The 18,746-nt window shown below is 28.9% G+C and overlaps 1 protein-coding gene across 1 annotated transcript in view; it reads right to left on the reverse strand.

The window, feature by feature from the left end:
• LOC145316538 (uncharacterized) overlaps positions 1 to 9,156 on the reverse strand; it is a 249,816-nt gene extending 240,660 nt beyond the window's left edge. Inside the window, exon 1 of the mRNA XM_080157114.1 lies at positions 8,662 to 9,156. Coding sequence (XP_080013240.1) covers positions 8,662 to 8,750 — 89 coding nt within the window. The 5' untranslated portion in view covers positions 8,751 to 9,156. The remainder of the gene's footprint in view (positions 1 to 8,661) is intronic.
• Positions 9,157 to 18,746: the final 9,590 nt, after the last annotated feature.

An 18,746-nucleotide genomic window follows, 5' to 3' on the forward strand; every position in this document is an offset into this window, starting at 1 on the left:
CTTCATGCAATATTATGAGGATATAAAAATAAATTGATTAAATAAATACACTGATTAAACGATTTTTTCTCATATTAAGAAATGGATTAAGGACGCCGTAATTCTCTCAGAACAAATTAAAATAATTATAAGTAGATTAGTTACGCCACTTTAGACCACAAATTTTCTTCTGGTTATGATTGTTTGCGAATTTAAACAAATAAGTATTATTTTATTTTTTTGGCCTTAAAAATCATATAATACTGTACTTAAAGAGCTAAAAAGGTTTCTTTGATAATATGCGAATACAACATTACTTTTAAAATAATTTACATACTTAAATAAGTGTTTGTTTACTAATTTTATTAACAATTTTTTTAATGGGAGCCCGTCCGCTAAATTAAGTTGCATTTTTTAACACTAAGCCACCCGTCCAATTTTAAGCTTCCGCAGGCAATAGAAACTCAAAGAAAGGCAGCTGAAATCCGATATTTTAACTAAAGACGATTAAAGTCAGTAATCCTTAGCAGAAGATTTGCAACCGAACCACACTACAAAATGAGCGGATGCCGAGCCTTAAATTTGAATGAACAAGGTACTACATACTAATATGGTTTGTTAAACATACATTGCCTTATATTTTATTACTTTATAAGGATTTCTGATTTGATCTCCCTTTCTCTCTCTTTCTTTCTACTACACTTCCATTAAATTTCCTTGGATTGGTTTTGAATTTAAATGTGTGAGTATGTGAAAAACAGGACCTTGAAATCATTCGGAAAAAAACAAGGATAGAGGAATTTAGAAATTCACCTTAGATTAAACAAATCAAAAATAATAACCAATGTATTTCAAAATGAAACTTAAAAGATTAAAATACTTTCTGGAAGTAAGGCTGAACTTGGATATTAAACAGTCTCTAACACATTAAAATCTTTATTAGGTATTATATATAAGTATAAAGTAAACAACAAGAATATTTATGTTTGATTTTAAAAGTTAACACAGGATTGGCTTTGAAATCTAAGTAATTATTTAATTAGTAGTAACCTACCCTTCATCCCTGGGGAAGAGAGAAAGAGGGAATTTCTGCCATGCAATAAGGGACAAAAAATAATAAGAATAGAGGGATAGGTCAATACACACAAATTTATCTTCCATTGCTTCATTAGTATAAAATACGTGAGCAAAATTTAGCTTTGATGGAAATTGGGGAATAATTATTTTAGCATAGATTTACCTCTCCGTGTTTCCCTGAAAAGTAAAGAAAAAAAAGACAGTAGATAATCGGAGTAAAAGAGCCGCAGGCCTTTTGAAGCAGACAAGTCATATTGTCAAAGTCTTTGGTTTTTAATTGAAGGGCGTGCACTAACAATTTACAACACATCCTTCCCTGATAAAAGATTGAAAATGCAAAGACATATATTCTTTTTAACTCTTATTCTTTACATCTTAATTGAAACTGATGATATATTTAATAGTGAAAGTATTGTATTCCATTAATAAGATGTTTAAAAAATAAGTTGTGTTTATATATATAATGAAAAAAATATTAGGGAAATTAACTTGCCCCCCACCCCTTTAACGATTTTCTTGCAGGAGGGAACACAAACCCTGTAAATAATGGGGTAGTATATAACACCCCCCCCCCCCTCATTCCCTCATATGCACGCTCATGCTTTTCATAAAATTCAGAGTTTTAGTTTAATAAGCCTGATGACTATTTCAGTTTTTGGCAAATAACAGATCTTTAATGGCAAGGTTATTTTTTTCAATTTGTTTTATGTTAATATATTTATTATTTTATAATTTTGTTAAAATTGTAAAAAGAAAATCTAATAATATATCTACGTATTAATTTTAATGGCAATTTGATGATTTATCCATCTTTTAATCATTTCTATAATTATTAAGTTATGATGACTACTAAATTATTTTAAATAAAAACGTATTTCTAGTCCCTGCAGGAGGCTGTAACCCTATGGATTACTAAGCAACTAGGTACAACCCATACTAACTTAACCTAACTTTATTTATTTAAACAACAAAAATAATGTTTTTTAATTTCATATGTGGTCCAAATGCAATATGAGGGAAATCACCTTTTTTTTGTTTGTTTAAAACTTTAAATATGAGAGACTAAATTTTGAAATAATTATTTGAATTGAATATTTGGATATGTGAGAATATTTCATCTTTTTTAATTATAAAATGATAAAATCATTTCATTCTATTGTTAAATACTCTACACACACACACACACACACACACACACACAAACAAACAAATTACACATAAGTTACACATAAAGAATTCCACACACAAAATCACACTAAAACATACACAAACACAATTAAAATTATTAGAAAGAGAACATTTTTGATAAATATACATATAATGCTATTGATGTAAATAGAATTACGAAGTTTTCAACTGCTGCGTTAAAATCACAAACTGAGCCCATAAAGTCTTAATTGCTCCATATGTGATTTTTTCATTGGATTATAATCTTTAAAAGGAAAATGATACTTAATTTAAATCAAAAATAGAAACTGTTTGGCCCCAAACAGTCTAATTGAATAATAAATGTGCTTTGACAACACTTACAACATAACAACATAATTATAGTTATCTATCTTTAAGGCATAATTATTTTTCTTCAAATCTAATATTCCTTTTTTGCAATAGTTATAAGATAATTAAATTAATAAGTTCTAATTTATCATTCCTTGGACAACTGTTAATGTAAGGTCTATATAAAGCGTAATGAATAAATAAGCCTCTCCATAATTGTTTATCTTGTGTTTGATATGTTAACTTGTAAAGTTATCTCTTTTAGGCCAATAATAGGACACTCGTAAAATAAAAATAAAAAAATGAAAAGTAGCCCATTCTTGCCCGTAAAACAATCTTTCAGGACTTGGCAGCCGCAAGCCAGCCTAGGCTAAGCCTTAAGTCTAAACCCATTTGAATGCCTAAAATCTTTTTTAACAGAGGGATGGCCATATTTGGGTCAGGTTTAGATTTACAGCTGATTTTTAAAATTGTATAAGGTTCCTTTCCCTGAGGCTTACGGGTGGCTGAGTCGCGGTTGCCGAGCCCTGCAATCTTTATTGAGATAAATGTGGCATTTTTACCATAAATCTTATCATTACTGTATTCTAGGAATCTGTTATGTGATCTGTTTTTTCTATGGATTCAATTTTTTCTACATTTTAGACTTTAGAGTCTAACTTAATCTACAGTGTTCTATAATGGTTGAAAAAAAATAAGTAAAAATATGGGAGATTCCTTTTAAAAAGCCTGGAATAGTATTGCTGCACAACTACCACTGCCACAGCAGTAACTTGTAATTTGTATTCAAGTGGACCAACACAAACCTACACAACCAACATTTTTTAAACATTTATAATGAATTTACAATTTTTTCTGCATTTTAGATGTTCAAAGCATTGTTGGACAATCAGAATTAAATGCAAAAAGGTTTATGAGAGAGCTTTGAGAGAGATACTCCCCCATAAAAAGAGGGAGAAGGAGGGAGGTAGGGAGGAAAATGAACTGAAAATGTCATCTGAACAAGTTGGACTTTTTGTGAGAGAAAAGGAGGCAGCCAAGGGGTGAGTGAAAAAAAGGTTAGAGAGAGAGAGAGAGAGAGGAATAGATAGAAAAAGAAGAAAGAGAAGGGATTAAGTGGCAAGGAGGTAATATACAACTCTAAACAACAATAGTCATGGCTTTCTTTAATCTTTCTTGGGTGCAATATTTAAATAGGATTCTGCTTCTAACTAAAGTTGGGATGTTGAATTATTTTCTATCTCTTCAATTTCATCTTAAACATGTAAAGGGAAGGCCTTTACATAAAAGATTAAATAATAAGCATAACCATGCTGGTTCTTAAAATTTTAAATAGAAATAAAGATATATTATTTTGATGGGTTCAACTTGTAAAAAAACAATTTTACATTTTTCAACATTAATTCTGATGTCAGATACAGGAAAATATTAAAAACAGTATACAAGAGAACAGAAATATTTTCAACTTCAATATTTGAAATAGGATTGTGCTACTAACTGCTTGCATAAGAAAAATGTACAATATTATAATCTAATAGCTGTCCTGCCCCATTCAATTAGTTTGCCCTTTTCAATTTAGAAAACTTAAAATGTTTAGATTGGTTTTAAAATTTGGAACAAAATATAGCTGATAAATTTTCATGTAATTAAAAAATAAGTATGAAATTATCATATTTCTAAAAACACAAATAATCTTTCCAAATATTTAATGGTACCAAAAACTCAAAATTTAAAAAAAAGATTTTTACTAAAGTTATTGTAAAAGTGATGGCAATACTAAGCAGCAATTCAAATATTTGAAGCAAATATCTCAATTTTAAAATTTCATTCAAAATAGTTTTTTGCTTTTTTAAAGCTGAAAGAATACAAAAAGATTCCTAAATATATTTTAGTTTAACAAAAAGCATTGACATTTAATGGAAGCTCAACTTTATTTTAAAACACAATAGTAAAACTATTTATTATTTATTTATTAAATATCAGGGAAGGACTAATACTTTTAATTAACAATGTTTTTCATTATTTATCATAAGTACAGATTAAAATTTTTTAAGCATCGACTAATGAATAAAATTAGTATTTCTTTGATAAATCTGTTGTTTATTTCTTTTTTAAACTTTTTAGAAGTTTGATGTCTGTTAATTAGTTGCGTTGAGAATATTTTTTCCCTTTGCACTATCATGTTTACGCTTACATTAAAGAAAGGATAGGTAGATGGGATAATAATCTCAAAACAAATATTTGAAAAATATGAGATAATTTTGTAATCCTTGGATTTATAAAAAATAAACAAATCTGCCATTTATCTATCTCTGCTTCCCTGATTTTTTTTGCGATGATTAGCCTAGCTCTGTCCTTAATGTTGGAAGCATGATGGCAAGAAGCTCTCTGCAACAAACAAGGACAAGTAGGTTTAGCATCAGTCTAGCCATTTAAATAGTATACCAAGTTATACATGGTAGAAATTATATCTTTTCAATTTTAAGTGTTCCTGAATTTTACACTATTCTTAAAAAATTTTGATGGTTATTTATAATTGTACAAAGGGTAAAAAATAACACTTAATATCAAAATTAATAAAATCTCACAGAATGGAGGATAAAAACATGACCGTGTCATGATTTAATAGATTTTGCAAGGGACAAAATATTTTCATCAATCTTCTAAACTGTAAAATATGAAAAATAAGTTTGGCATGAATGCATGTCTGTCTACTGTTGACTGCTTATTCAGATCAAACTCAAAGCTTGCAGGATGCAACGGATTTCCTCATGGCAAGACTTTCAGATTAACAAAGGTTCTTAACCAAGTATATTTTTCTAAAAGGTTGGCAGTTAACGTTTTCCCTTACTAGTGTTATTTTTCTAACTTATCTTTTTCTACTTTTAAAACTTTTAGATTTTTTATTTCATCTTGACAAACTACGGAGTTCAGTATAATTTAATATATAGAGAAATCCTCCATTATTTCATATTTTACACCTTTAAGCCTGTATCTATTTTTATCCTTTGGTTCATTATTAGATATTGAAGCAACAAAAAATGAGTTCTGTTGTAAGTATTGATCTTAAATATTTCTTTTATTTCTCTAACTTTTTAGTTACCTACTCCTTGGTAAAATATCTTCCTAGTTTTTCTTCCTACAAAATGCAACAGAGGCAAGGAAAAGGGATCAAAATGGAAATGAAGAAAATAAAAGGGATTTTTAAAGAGTGTATTAAAAGACAAACATTTTCTACTGACTAACAAAGTAAATCTAAAAGTAGCTGCACAACAAAAAGATAAATTAGCAAAAATAAATATTTGAAGAGGGGGGGGGGGAATATATTTTAAGGGAGGGGAGTCTGGAACAAATATGGCTCCGCCCAAATTTTGATAAATGTCGTTATCATGTTCTTGTAAATAGATTTTATGTTTGACAATATACATACATAAAGGCTTATTTAAAATATACAATATAAATTTGTTTTAGAAAAAATTTTAATGTTTATTAATTCTGTAAAATATAACAGAAATTTTTTTGAATTTGTTATGCTACTCTAAATTCAACTCCTTTTTTTTAACTCCCAAAAAAAGGCATCATAAAACCAAAATATAATGTCATCAAAGATTTTAATCTAACCCGAAAAAATTGATTTGAAGCAATTTTAATTTCTAAATATCAACTGCAATCTTTTTCACAAAAAAAAAGATCTGAAGCATTTTTATGCTAATTTAAAATTTCCATCAGTCAATCAAGAGAAAGAGAAAGATAAATATTTTTATCTAATCTGTGTCCTGTAAACGCCCCAAATGTTTTTGGAAGCGCGAAAGCAAGTCTTACTTCATAATCCCACTAGCGGCTGTGATATAATCTAGAGGTTCTGACAGGATCAGAAAGACTTAAATTTGAAGAAATTGTCGATATTAACCTGGGACCTATCTGAAGCTTCCCTTGAAGGAAAAAGAATTTAAAAACAATAAAACCTTACTACTTTCCATTTAACAAGCAATTACAAGCTATCAGGGGAAGATTTTCACACATGAATATGGGGTTAACTTTTCATCAACTTCAATACCTCAAATTTTTTTATCGTAAACTTAAAATGATTTTAGAAGTGAACTTTATCCTTATAAAAAACTAACAGGATATCTGTGTGTGCATATGTCTTCTATCTAGACCGAAGGATCTCGCTAACTGCTGAACCGATATGGTCCAACTTTACAATGACGCTTCTCATAGGTCCTGGAAACTATTTTGGAAGAGGGTACCACACACTCTTTTTAGAGAACAAAAAAATCTAAATTTTTTGTTTAGCGCTTCCAACCAAGATGAAAATAGTAGGGAGATAAAATAAAACTCTCTCTGGCAATACCTTCAAATAGCACCGATTAATTTTAGATTGCATTTGGAATAACATTAATAAAATGACTCAATGACTTCATTTCTATTTGGAAATCTTATTTAAAATTTGAAAAGCCAATTTAAGAAAATTAAATGTCCTAAACTTAGCAAAATGAAACTAAAATAGCAAAATTATGAAGTTTTGACAAAATTAGATTTTAATAAATTTTATTACTCATCCACAGAAAAAAGTTTTGCTTCCATCATTTTTAATAAACAAAAGAAGAAAAAAACAATATAATGTGTCTCAATAATAATCATTTTTGAATTTTCAGATAAAAATTTTTGTTTTGTTTTATAACTAGATCATAAAATTTTAAATGTTATCTATATGGTTTAACATATGTACATAATATATTAGATTCGTCTAGTCAAAAAATTGTATAATTTCTGACAAACTAATTGTATTTGATTATATGGTATATTTATTTATACATGAAATATTACCATTTACATGTGGATATATAATAATGCACTTTATTATGTAACTATTTTGGCATATCATGTTATTTATTTATTTAGAATTATAGTTAGTAAAAATTGTCACTGCGTTTGCATTAGCGCAACTATATAATCCAAGGATCTAAAGTTAAGGGATAAGGCAATTGCAGATAAATTTATATACATCCCTAAAAAAAATTAAAATTACCCCTGTGGATATTATTATTAGGGTTGAAACGTTTGGACTCTCAACTTAATGAACTAACCAATCAAAATTCAATAAAAGTCTCCAAAGTTGTTAAGCCAACAAACAAGAAAACGTTATTATAAAACTTTGGGGACTAGTGTAATAAACAGCCCAATGTCCCCTCCCTCCATGTATATAATCTAAACCGTGGTCTGAACTACTTACGTCACTATTGTAAAGTAACTTACATAAAATTCTGAATCGTCTTAACAAAATTAGTCTTGCTTTATATGCACTAAATATATTGTAAGATTATTTTATCTAATTTCTAAAAAATAATAAACAGTTTGCTATTTTATGAAATAAAGAAATAGTCAGCCTGAATGCACTAAAAATATGCTTTAAAAATGCATGAATGAAAATCAATTTTAATTATAAAGATGCATAAAAAATTAATTAATAGAATATAATAAACAAGAGTGACTTGGATTTAAAAAGACCTTTAGCATTAAAAAAATTACATGCTCAGCCATACTTTGAGTTAGAATTAAAGCATGAACATTTTCTTATCTTTAAATCAATAAACTCAAATAGTTTGAATGTTACCATTCAACATGGATTTGTTTAATAATAAAAAATTGAAATATGACATTGTCTGTTGATTTTTAAACTCGTCCTAATTTTAAGCAAAAAATATTTTCCTTGCATTTGATTAGGTAACTCATTAGAGCAGAATTTTAAATATTTACTTTGATTTTAATTATAATTTTTAAATGAAAAAATTCTAAATTTTAATCTAGAATTGTCTCTATTTGTGTAAGATCTACGGCTAAATAGTTTAAAGACAAGGAAGTATAAAATATAAATTCAAAGGCTAAACTTTAAGGATTTAGTTATCTTTAAATAAAATGTCAAGTCTTTTTTTAAACAAAAAAAACTTTGATTCCTTATTTTAAAAAAAAATATAAAGCAGTGTAAGACCATTCAAAAACATATTTTTTAAAAAGTGGTATTATGATTATCATTGCTCCTCTTTCAAAAATAGTTCTTAATTAATTTTTAAATTAAAATATTTGAATTAGAATTAAAAACCTTACCTTTTAATAATAGTTTGAGCTTGAGTGAAATTGTTAGTGAATCCTAACAGGGACCCAAGACACAGTAAATGCACACAAAATAATTTCATTTTCAAGTAAACTTTACTTTATAACCATATTAAGGCTTCAACAAAAAAACTAAATTTTGCCAAAATCGCCTCTGATCACACTCAAAATAACAATAAATTGTTATTATTTTATTATTATTATTTTTTATATTTTTGGTGTTGTTGATATTATCAAAATTATTCATTATTATCTCACATGATGGTTATGTAAATAACATTATGATACCAACATTATGGTATTTAAGTGTTATATTTATTCATAAATCACATATTCACTAATTATGTCAACGTGTGTAATAAATATTTTTTAGTAATTATATTAATTCACTTTTAATTATGATTATCTTCAAGGGGGTGGGAGAAGGGGGTAAAGGGGGGTTGAAATCCTGTACACGCGCGTGACTCTATCTCTCTGTCTGGGTCACTCTTGCGATGTTTTGTAAATACTAAAATATAAAGTTGAAGTTTTGTTGTACGTGTTGGTTCATAGGAGCTCAGCGTATACGCCATCTACTTTACGCATAAAACGCATGGACAAGGGGAATGGAAGGAGAGAGTTGAGTGGGGGGTAGGGTGAAGGATTAGATGGAAGTGACGCACGGAGGAAAGAAATACGCAAAACACACCACTTCTAAGTTTATATAAGATGAAGAAAAAAATAATGTTGTCCTTAAAAAACATTTTTTCAAATATTAAAGTCAATTTGTATTATACAAAATTTCATTGTTTTTTTAAATTTTGCATCTTGAAATGTGTGCAAAAAGACGTGTGAATGTGGTATTAAGGAGAGCAATAAAATGGGAAGGAATATCAATAACAGTGCAGTCCAACATCAAAAAAAAGGGAATGGGGAGATAGGGGAGGAAACATGAAGGGTTAGAGGACTTGGAAACGAAAAGGGGTAAATTTTTGAAGCAAGGGTCTCGTTTTATTTTATTATACAGACAGACCATAACAAATATTATTAAATTGATAAAATTACAATTCAATTATTGAGAAATTGCAACACTATTATTATTTTTGCCCTTTTTTGTTTATGCAAATTTGTTTGCTAAAAAAATGCCAAATTTTGGTCAATTTTAATTTTGACCAACAGAATTTGGAATTACTAGTTTTCAATAATGTGTGTGTCTATATGGATAGGTCACTTGGACATTAATCCATTTTCCCCATAATACATATTTGACAAGAAAAAATAAATATAACGAGGATGACAACATCCATAAAAGAGAAGCTCTGAAACGGTATCCGAAACATTAACACTTGTAGAATGTCAGAACTGAAAAACAGAATATAAATTTATAATGTATCAAAATTGTAAGTAGTTGCAAAAGTACTTAAATACAGGATACTCTTTAATGACATACTCAAATTTTTAGGACTTGATTATAGATATGTTTCGCTTAAAACATTGTACATTGTTGTAATAGGGATCAGAATTCCAAAAATCAGATAAATTTGATAATTATACCACATAAAAAACTGCTGATAAAATCTTTAAAAAGCAACATGTTTTAAATGGACGTACAGACTTTTCGTAACGATTTATTCCCCCCCCCCCCCCTGACTTACAAAAGAAATAAAAATAAAAGCATATTATTTATTTTTTGGTCTCTGTCTCATTATAAAGGTTGCAGTCATGAATCAGGTTTTTTTGTAAATCATAAAAACAAAAATCTTCATATTTTTTAAAATTTCTTATCAAAATCGTAATATTTAGTTAAGCCACATGTTCATAGGTATACCTTTCTCCAAAAATAAAATAGGCATGTTTCATTTATACTATGTAGATTAACAAACCTTAACCAATTTTATTGTAAATCTTATTTAATCAATTACACAAGAAGAGGTTTCGTGATTTTTATTCAACACTAATAGAGTTAATTTAAATGTATTTATGTAATAATAATAAAACGTTGTAAAGGTCAAGTTATCTTATGTTTAAAACAATACAGAGACACAAAAAAGTACTTTTAAAGGCTTAACTATTTTGCTGTTGAAAGATATCAGCAAAAAGTGGAGCAAATTGCAAAAAAATGTAAAGATTTTTATCCTGAAAACTAAAAAAGCTCTAAAACCACTGACACTGACTTTTTGGCTCCCTGGCATCGTAAGCATGAATATATAGATTGTTAAAAGAATTAAAATATTTTTTAAAAATTTAACAAAATTTTATATAGTATTTAATTTCTTAAGTTTTCCTAATTATTTTTTTTTTAAGAATATTGTTATCTGCAACTCTAGCCTCCAAATATATTATAAACATTTTTTGCTGGTTGGCAATTAGCTTTCCTAAAAAGCACATCCCATTTAGTTTTGCTGCTTAGGATAGTCAGGCAGATAGTGTCCTACAACAAATATTATCTTTTGACTCTCTAGCAAGGGAGCACAGTTATGGAATCTTGACCACAAAGAATTTTTTATCAAATCTTGACAAGTGAGGTATTTTTGGAAAGAGGAAAATACATAGAAAACGCCAATGTAAATTGGAAAATCCACAGAAATCATATTTGCAAGTTATTTGCAAAAATCTGCAATGTTAATTTGCAAAATTAATTTCATGCCTTAAATGACAGATTTAGAAAAAAAGCTTTTTATGAAATGTGTTTATCTATAAGTTTAGAACAAAATTAAGGCAAAAAAATTTTCTTTAATGTTACTTTTTTCACCTTATATATGAAAAAAGCAGTTTCTCACATTTTATGATAAAAAAAGGTATAGGAACAAAAAATATGTTTTTTTCTTGATGTAAACACAATAATTGGCATAAAATCTATCATCCTGAATGTAAAAATCAGATATAGAATCCTTTTTAGAGCAAATATAGTGCAAAAAGTAACCAAGACATTTTTGCAAAGTATGAAAATCTAAAGAAAATAGTTATTTTTGCTTTTGATATACATATCAGATAAATGTATATAAAATTAGTGATCAAAAACTATAAAACATGTTATAAGTTTTTTCAACACTGTCATTGATTAAATTGCACTTTAAGGTTTAAGAATTACCGAAGTAGTACATAAAAACTCTTTTTATGAAGTAATTAAACAAAATAAATGCCAAAAAAACCAACTACAAAATGGTCTACTGCATTATAAAAAACGCCTAATTGTTGATTTGAATTGATTTTCTTTAATAACTTAATAAAAAGAGTTTTTATGTGCAACTTTGGTAAAGAGTAAACTTAAAAGTGCATTTTAATCAATGATAGGGTTAAAAAAAGTTATAACTTGTTTTATAGTTTTTGATCACTAATTTTATATACATTTATCTTATATGTATATCAAAAGCAAAAAGAACTATTTTCTTTAGATTTTCATACTTTGCAAAAATGTCTTGGTTACTTTTTGCACTATATTTGCTCTAAAAAGGATTCTATATCTGATTTTTACATTCAGGATGATAGATTTTATGCCAATTATTGTGTTTACATCAAGAAAAAACATATTTTTTGTTCCTATACCTTTTTTTGTCATAAATTGTAAGAAACTGCTTTTTTATATATAAGGTGAAAAAAGTAACACTAAAGAAAATTTTTTTGCCTTAAGTATGTTCTAAATTAATAGATAAACACATTTCATAAAAGATTTTTTTTCTAAAAAGTCATTTAAGGCATGAAATTAATTTTGCAAATTAACATTGCAGATTTTTGCAAATAACTTGCAAATATGATTTCTGCGGATTTTCTAATTTACATAGGCGTTTTCTATGTATATTCCTCTTTCCAAAAATACCCCACTTGTCAAGATTGGATAAAAAAATCTTTGAGGTCAAGATTCCATAACTGTGGGAGGGAGTAAACAATGGGCGATTAAATAATATTTTCCCTCAAGTAGTTTCTGCAACAACAAAAGAGTATCACAAAATTGTTAGTAAGTTTGGGAAATGAAATAGAATTTCTATCCTTATACTAAAGTAACAGGATGTTCGTGTGTCTGTGTGTTTGTTTGTACCGAAGGATCTCGCTAACCGCTGAACCGATCGGGTTCTCCTTAACAGGGTAGCTTCTCATAGAACCCGGGAAGGTTTATAACTATTTTTTTCGAATCCCCCCTCCGCAGGTGCCCCTAGAGGCCTCTAGGGGCGTAGCCGCTAGTATAATATATAATATCTAGCAAATCCTGACTTTGTTTGACATGATTTGGAGAGATATCAATTAAATGTAATTGGCCTATCTCTATATCCCTGCTCTGTAGCACTCACACACAAGCAGTTCCAGTAACAGTTTGAAAATACTTTTTTACTGCCAATTTTCTTTAGTTTCACATCACAGTAAAACTTGAACACTTTTCACAATTTACAAGACCATAGCTGTTCAATAACCAGTAAGCCCTTACGTCAAATTTTTAAACTATCTGAAGAAAAAAATCTTGAAAATCAAATCAAACAATAAGACTGATGTAGAATAAAGTATAGTAGTATCTACCTAATCTTAGAGTTCAAATATGAAAATTTAAACAAACTATTTTATAAATTTTTTGGTCTATCAAAAGTTAGTTTACATGGCAAATGAAAATTACTAGGTTTGATGAAAATTAATCATCATTGAGACAAAATGTTCTCTTCAAAATTAATGCATATATGTAATAGGAAACTGTTATTGTAAAGTTATTATTTTACTATATGTCATTTTCTTTATTATTTTCTTATAGTCGACATAATTCAAATCAAAAAGTGATTTTAAATCTGTCGATATAACATTAGCCAAGGCCATATATATAGATGTAAGTATAGCCAAAAAGCTGCAGGTTTTAACAGTCAGAGACATTCTAACAAACTGAAACATTTATTTATTGCACAAGTTAGCGTAACTATTTTTAAGTACCTCTTATAGAGACATGGTGTTAGTTTCTTACTGCTGTGCTACAAATGGTGAAATATGTTCTTGTTAAAAAATAATCTAAGGTTTTGTAATATGTGTATTATTATGGAGAAAATGTTTACAAATGTGCGAATTTAATTTAAGAAAGATCAACACGGGTCAGCACGAGAATTCTAAGAAAAAACAGGAAAGCGAAAATAATAAATTTACTTTAAAATATACAAAATATACATTTTATGTTAGATTATGATTCTTGGGTGTTACATTCTTAAATATGTCTAAAAATGATAAAAATGTTGACAAGAAAAATCAGGGTTAGATCCCATTTCCCTAAAAACTTTACTGACTTACGAACTGACTTATATTTTCTAATACATTTGTCTGTTCTGTTAATCAATATATTAGTACTTGGATGTTGCACCAGATTTTCATTAACTCTGATAAATTTGTAGTCGTAACTTGCTAAAATAACAATACCACACATCCACCCCTTTTACACCCATCCCCTCCCCTACTTCTGGATGAATGAACTGACCATTAAATGTGGTCCATATGAGTAAGCTAAATTGACGAAGAATTGTCCCCTGTCAATATATCCACGTATATTCAATATCCATATATATTCTTGTTTCTTGTAAACTTTATTTTATCCCTAATTACAATTTAAGATATAAAATAAAACTTACCCAAGTCCCAACTATAAATACCTAAGAATTTAATAATTCTTTGTTTTATCCTTAATATTTATACAATGAAATAAAGCTCTTTATAATGCCTATAAAAATGACGTCTTTAATACAAATGACAAATGATAGGCTAATACACTGACTAAATTTCTGATGGCAGGCCTGTATACGTTTTAATTGACCAATGGTGGGCCAGTTTGACGTCATTTTTTTACAGGCACTAGTTTCAAAGTTTCAATAAAAATTTTTTAGTTAAAATTGGCATAGTCGTTTCAGACAAATTTTATCTAAATTTTTAGATGCAAATGTCTTTTTATGTTAGGTTCTGTTGATACTTAATGAAAGTTGATTGTCTATCTCTTAAGTAATAGTTAAAAATGATATTTTTCCTTAATATTCTGAGATAGTTCTTCTGTCTTAAACTTACAAAGGATTATTACCTTTCATATTCTTATTCAGTTCAGTGGCGTGCACAGGATTTACAAGAAGGATGCGTGTCTTTCTGGCACGTTTTACATTATCCTTGTTCATGGACAGGTAACTGGGCATAATAATCCAGAACCTGCCCCATACTTGGAAGGATTTGTTTTCAAAATCGAAAAGTCTTTCATTTTGTAATAAAGTATCAAACTTTAAGTCTTTGCATTTTTGCTTGTGAATTTGTGTGTAAATCCACTTAGGTGTGTGTGTTTGTGAGTGTTTGTATATGTGTGTGTGTGAGTGTTTGTATGTGTGTGTGTGTGTGTCTGTCCACTTTTGTGTGGCATTTCATATTTGTATTTGTGCCCTGAGCTAAACAAAAAAATTAAATGGAATCATTTTTGTCTGAATGAACTTATCATATGGAGGATTCAATATTTTAGGTCACTATTAATCATTAAATAAAAGTAACAGGAGATCCGTCTTTTTGTCTGTTCAGGCAGGGGTCCTGTGATGATTTATAACTATTTTATAGGAGAGTACCACCGCGCCGCCCTAAAAAGAGAAATCGCCTCTAGAAAAAAAGCTATATCTCCCAACTAATTTTGTACTTTTTCTCTAACTCAAATACTCCCAGAGGCCTCTAGGGCGTAGCCGCTAGTCCTTGAATAAAAGTAACAGGATTTCTGTCTATTGGTATGTCTGTAGCATAAGATCACGCTAACCGCTGGGCCGATTTGGTTCTCCTTTACAGTGAAGAATTTTATAGGCCACTTATTTTGTGAGAGAGTATATTTTGATTACAACTTCTATACAATTATATTATTTCTTTATATATAACTAATTAATTGTTGATAACCAATTAGAATAATCATTTACATCCAGTGATAAATAACTATGGACATAATAAAATACTAATAAGTTTTAAGGTCATAAAACCCAATTCACAATTCTACAACATAGTTAAAATCAAATTTCTTACAGTTTGACATTTCATCAATAAACCCACAGATTATTAAAATTCTAAAATTCATAACTCTTATATTTCAATGAAATATTTTTAAAATTGTCTATGAATAGCGGTTTTATGAATAATTTAGAAACATGAAGTGGTTCGCAGGCTTTTTGCACACTTTTTGTCATTTCAGTACCAGTATAACACAAAACATGATGATGTCTAAAAAAAGATTACATTCTTAACTATTGTTACCTAGTTCATTGGGTAATGGAACACTTTAATTGTCTCCACGCACCTTCCCCCATCTTTGACAAACTTACCCCAAAGTAGGAGGTGCGAAAGTTTTTTGGAGGGGTAATTTCTCCCACCCCTCCCCCAAAAAAAATCTCTGAAACCCAAGACCTAAGTTTGTACAAATCGAAGAATTTAGAAAATTCAAGCACTAAAATTTGGAGAAACATTTCAGGGGGTATTTACGTCTTACCAATGTAAATATTAATCGATGGGGTGTTAGTTTGGATGGCTTTTTATCCTCTATGTTCATAGATTCCCCCCCCAAAAAAAAAAAAATATTTAATTTGTGTTGATTGTTGAACTAGCTGTAACAAATACAAGTATAAGACAAAAGAATTTGGCGAGACCTAAAGAAACAGAATTGAATAAATGATTTTCACAAAAACATTGCGGAAGTTCGTGAGTGTGGAGCTCTCGGATTAGATAATTATTATCTTGGATAAATGGATAAGTTAACATAAATAATATGCACTAAACGAAGCTTTTCATTTTATTTTGGTTAATCTTTGCGTTTAGCTGTTCCCATATCTACAATTTTCAATGCAGGGATCTAAAGGGATAAGATAATGGCCGATAAATTGATTTATACCCTTCTGCAGATTAAAATTAATGGTTGAAACGTTTAAATAATCAACCTAATCAACCAACCAATTAAAATTTACTGAAGTCCCCAAAGTTGTTAAGCCAACGAATAAGAAACCTTTTTTTCTCGTATTCATTTGAATCCGGTGGATAGGAACCGGTTCTCTTCCATACGAAAAAAACTATGTCTAGCATTGTATTATATCCAGCTTTCTACGAAAATAAAATTATACAATCATTAAAAAAAACAGGTTTTAATCTTATAATTGTACATTCTATATCCGAGGAAAACTGTTTATAATCCGATGCGAGAAAGAACTATCATAAAACTTTGCGGACTGGTGTAACAAACAGCCCAATGTCTCCCCCCCCCCATCCTTCTCTCTCTCTCTCTCTCTCTGTCGAAAATGTCATATGATTGCTTCTTCTAAAATATCATCTACCAATGATGAAGGAAAATAATAGTTATTTCTCGCATCGTATTATAAACAGCTTTCCGCGGACATAGAATGTAAAATTATAAGATTAAAACCAGTTTCTTTAGCCCCGAGGTGCCGAAGGCACGGGCTAAAAAAACTGGTTTTAATCTTATGATTGTACATTTTTATATTCGTAGAAAGCTGGATATAATACGATGCTAGACATAGTTTTTTCGTATGGATGAGAACCGGTTCCTATCCACCGGATTCGAATGAATATGAAAAAATATTTTTTACTTATCCCAGCAACCTTGATTATTATGACAAGAAAAGTATAATGTGGTGATTAAAAGTATTTAGGATGATTGCGCTCATTACATCAAAAAAACTTTAATGATAATGTCTTAACTTCTATATCTTGACCAAATTTAATCATCAAAATAAAAAATTAATTTTCAAGTGAAAAAAGAGTCCGTCTGAATCTTAAGATCTCGGTATACGATCTATTAATAAGGATGCATTTCTTGCAGAGTTTACTTTCTGGACCTATGATGATTTTATGCTATTTTCTATGGTTGTTAAATACAAAATGATTGTAGAGAATCTCCGCTTTACTTTATTGACAATTCAAAGCCACCAGCCACCAAAGATTCAGTAGCTGATTTAAATCTTAAAATCATCCATGAAGGACCTACAGCTAGGCTATCCTGAAAAGTAGAACACTTACTTTCCATCAGTTGGTTAAAATTTTAAAGACTGACAGACAGACATGCACTAGTCACACAAGTATTGTATATTAAAATTTTAAATGTGTAATAAAAAATATGTTTCAATTTTACATAGATTTAAATTAAGATTATGAAAAAGTCGTAAATTTTAATTTAAACTAAAAATTACAATACGCAATATTTTCCTAAATTAATCCAATTCAAAAGGGACCAAAAAAAGGCCCTAAAATGTACAGAAATTTGTCAAGGAGAAAGGCAGGGCATCCACATATCCTTAGACTTAAATCTAAAAATGAAATAACCTAAACCCATCTAAGGAACTATGTGAAGATATTCTAAAAAGGAGAAGTCTTTACTGACAAACATGAAAATATTACTACTTTAAATAATGGAATATAATTAAATTTTACTATAACAGTAAAAGATTTGTAGGGTCAAATTGAATATTGCTTCCCCTCCCTCCCTTACTATTATGCATATAAAACCTTACGGTGAACTTATCTGTAAAGATCAGAATTCATAAACTAGATGAAAATTAAGAATTCATTACAGTTTTTACTGCTCCCAGCCTCGGGCAGCATTTAAATCATTCAGACTTTTTTAGTATCAAAGCTACTCTGCATGTCTTGGTCAGTTGTTGCAGTGGAGGACTCTTGTAACGAATCAAGAAAAATTGTAATAAAATTGAAGAAATTTGATAAATTTTCAACCTTCAAATATCATCGTTGAAATCATAATTTTAGAAATAATTTTTTTTTATTTTGACCCAAGCACTAACCCTGTTAAAAAATAATTGATTAAAAATTGCAATGGATTTCAATAGATACAAAAAAAATGTTATGAATAACTTAAATATTTTCGGTTCATGCACTTCCGCTCTGTTTATCCAAAGAGCTTTATTTTAATGGAAATTGTATTCCTTGGTTTTACTGTCAGGGTGGCTTTATTAAAACTACGACATATGGATGCCTTTGGAGAATGTATTTTTTAAAGATCAGCAACAAAAAGTCATTGGTTAATCCAGTATTGAAATAAAAATGTTTTAACAAGAAATTCTTATATTTAGTTTTTGAATATTACACATATTCTGTAAAAACTATGTAGATAA

This window comes from Acartia tonsa, chromosome 1 (genome assembly GCF_053477335.1).
Source record: "Acartia tonsa isolate MP-2025a chromosome 1, ASM5347733v1, whole genome shotgun sequence".
Classification (NCBI taxonomy): domain Eukaryota; kingdom Metazoa; phylum Arthropoda; class Copepoda; order Calanoida; family Acartiidae; genus Acartia; species Acartia tonsa.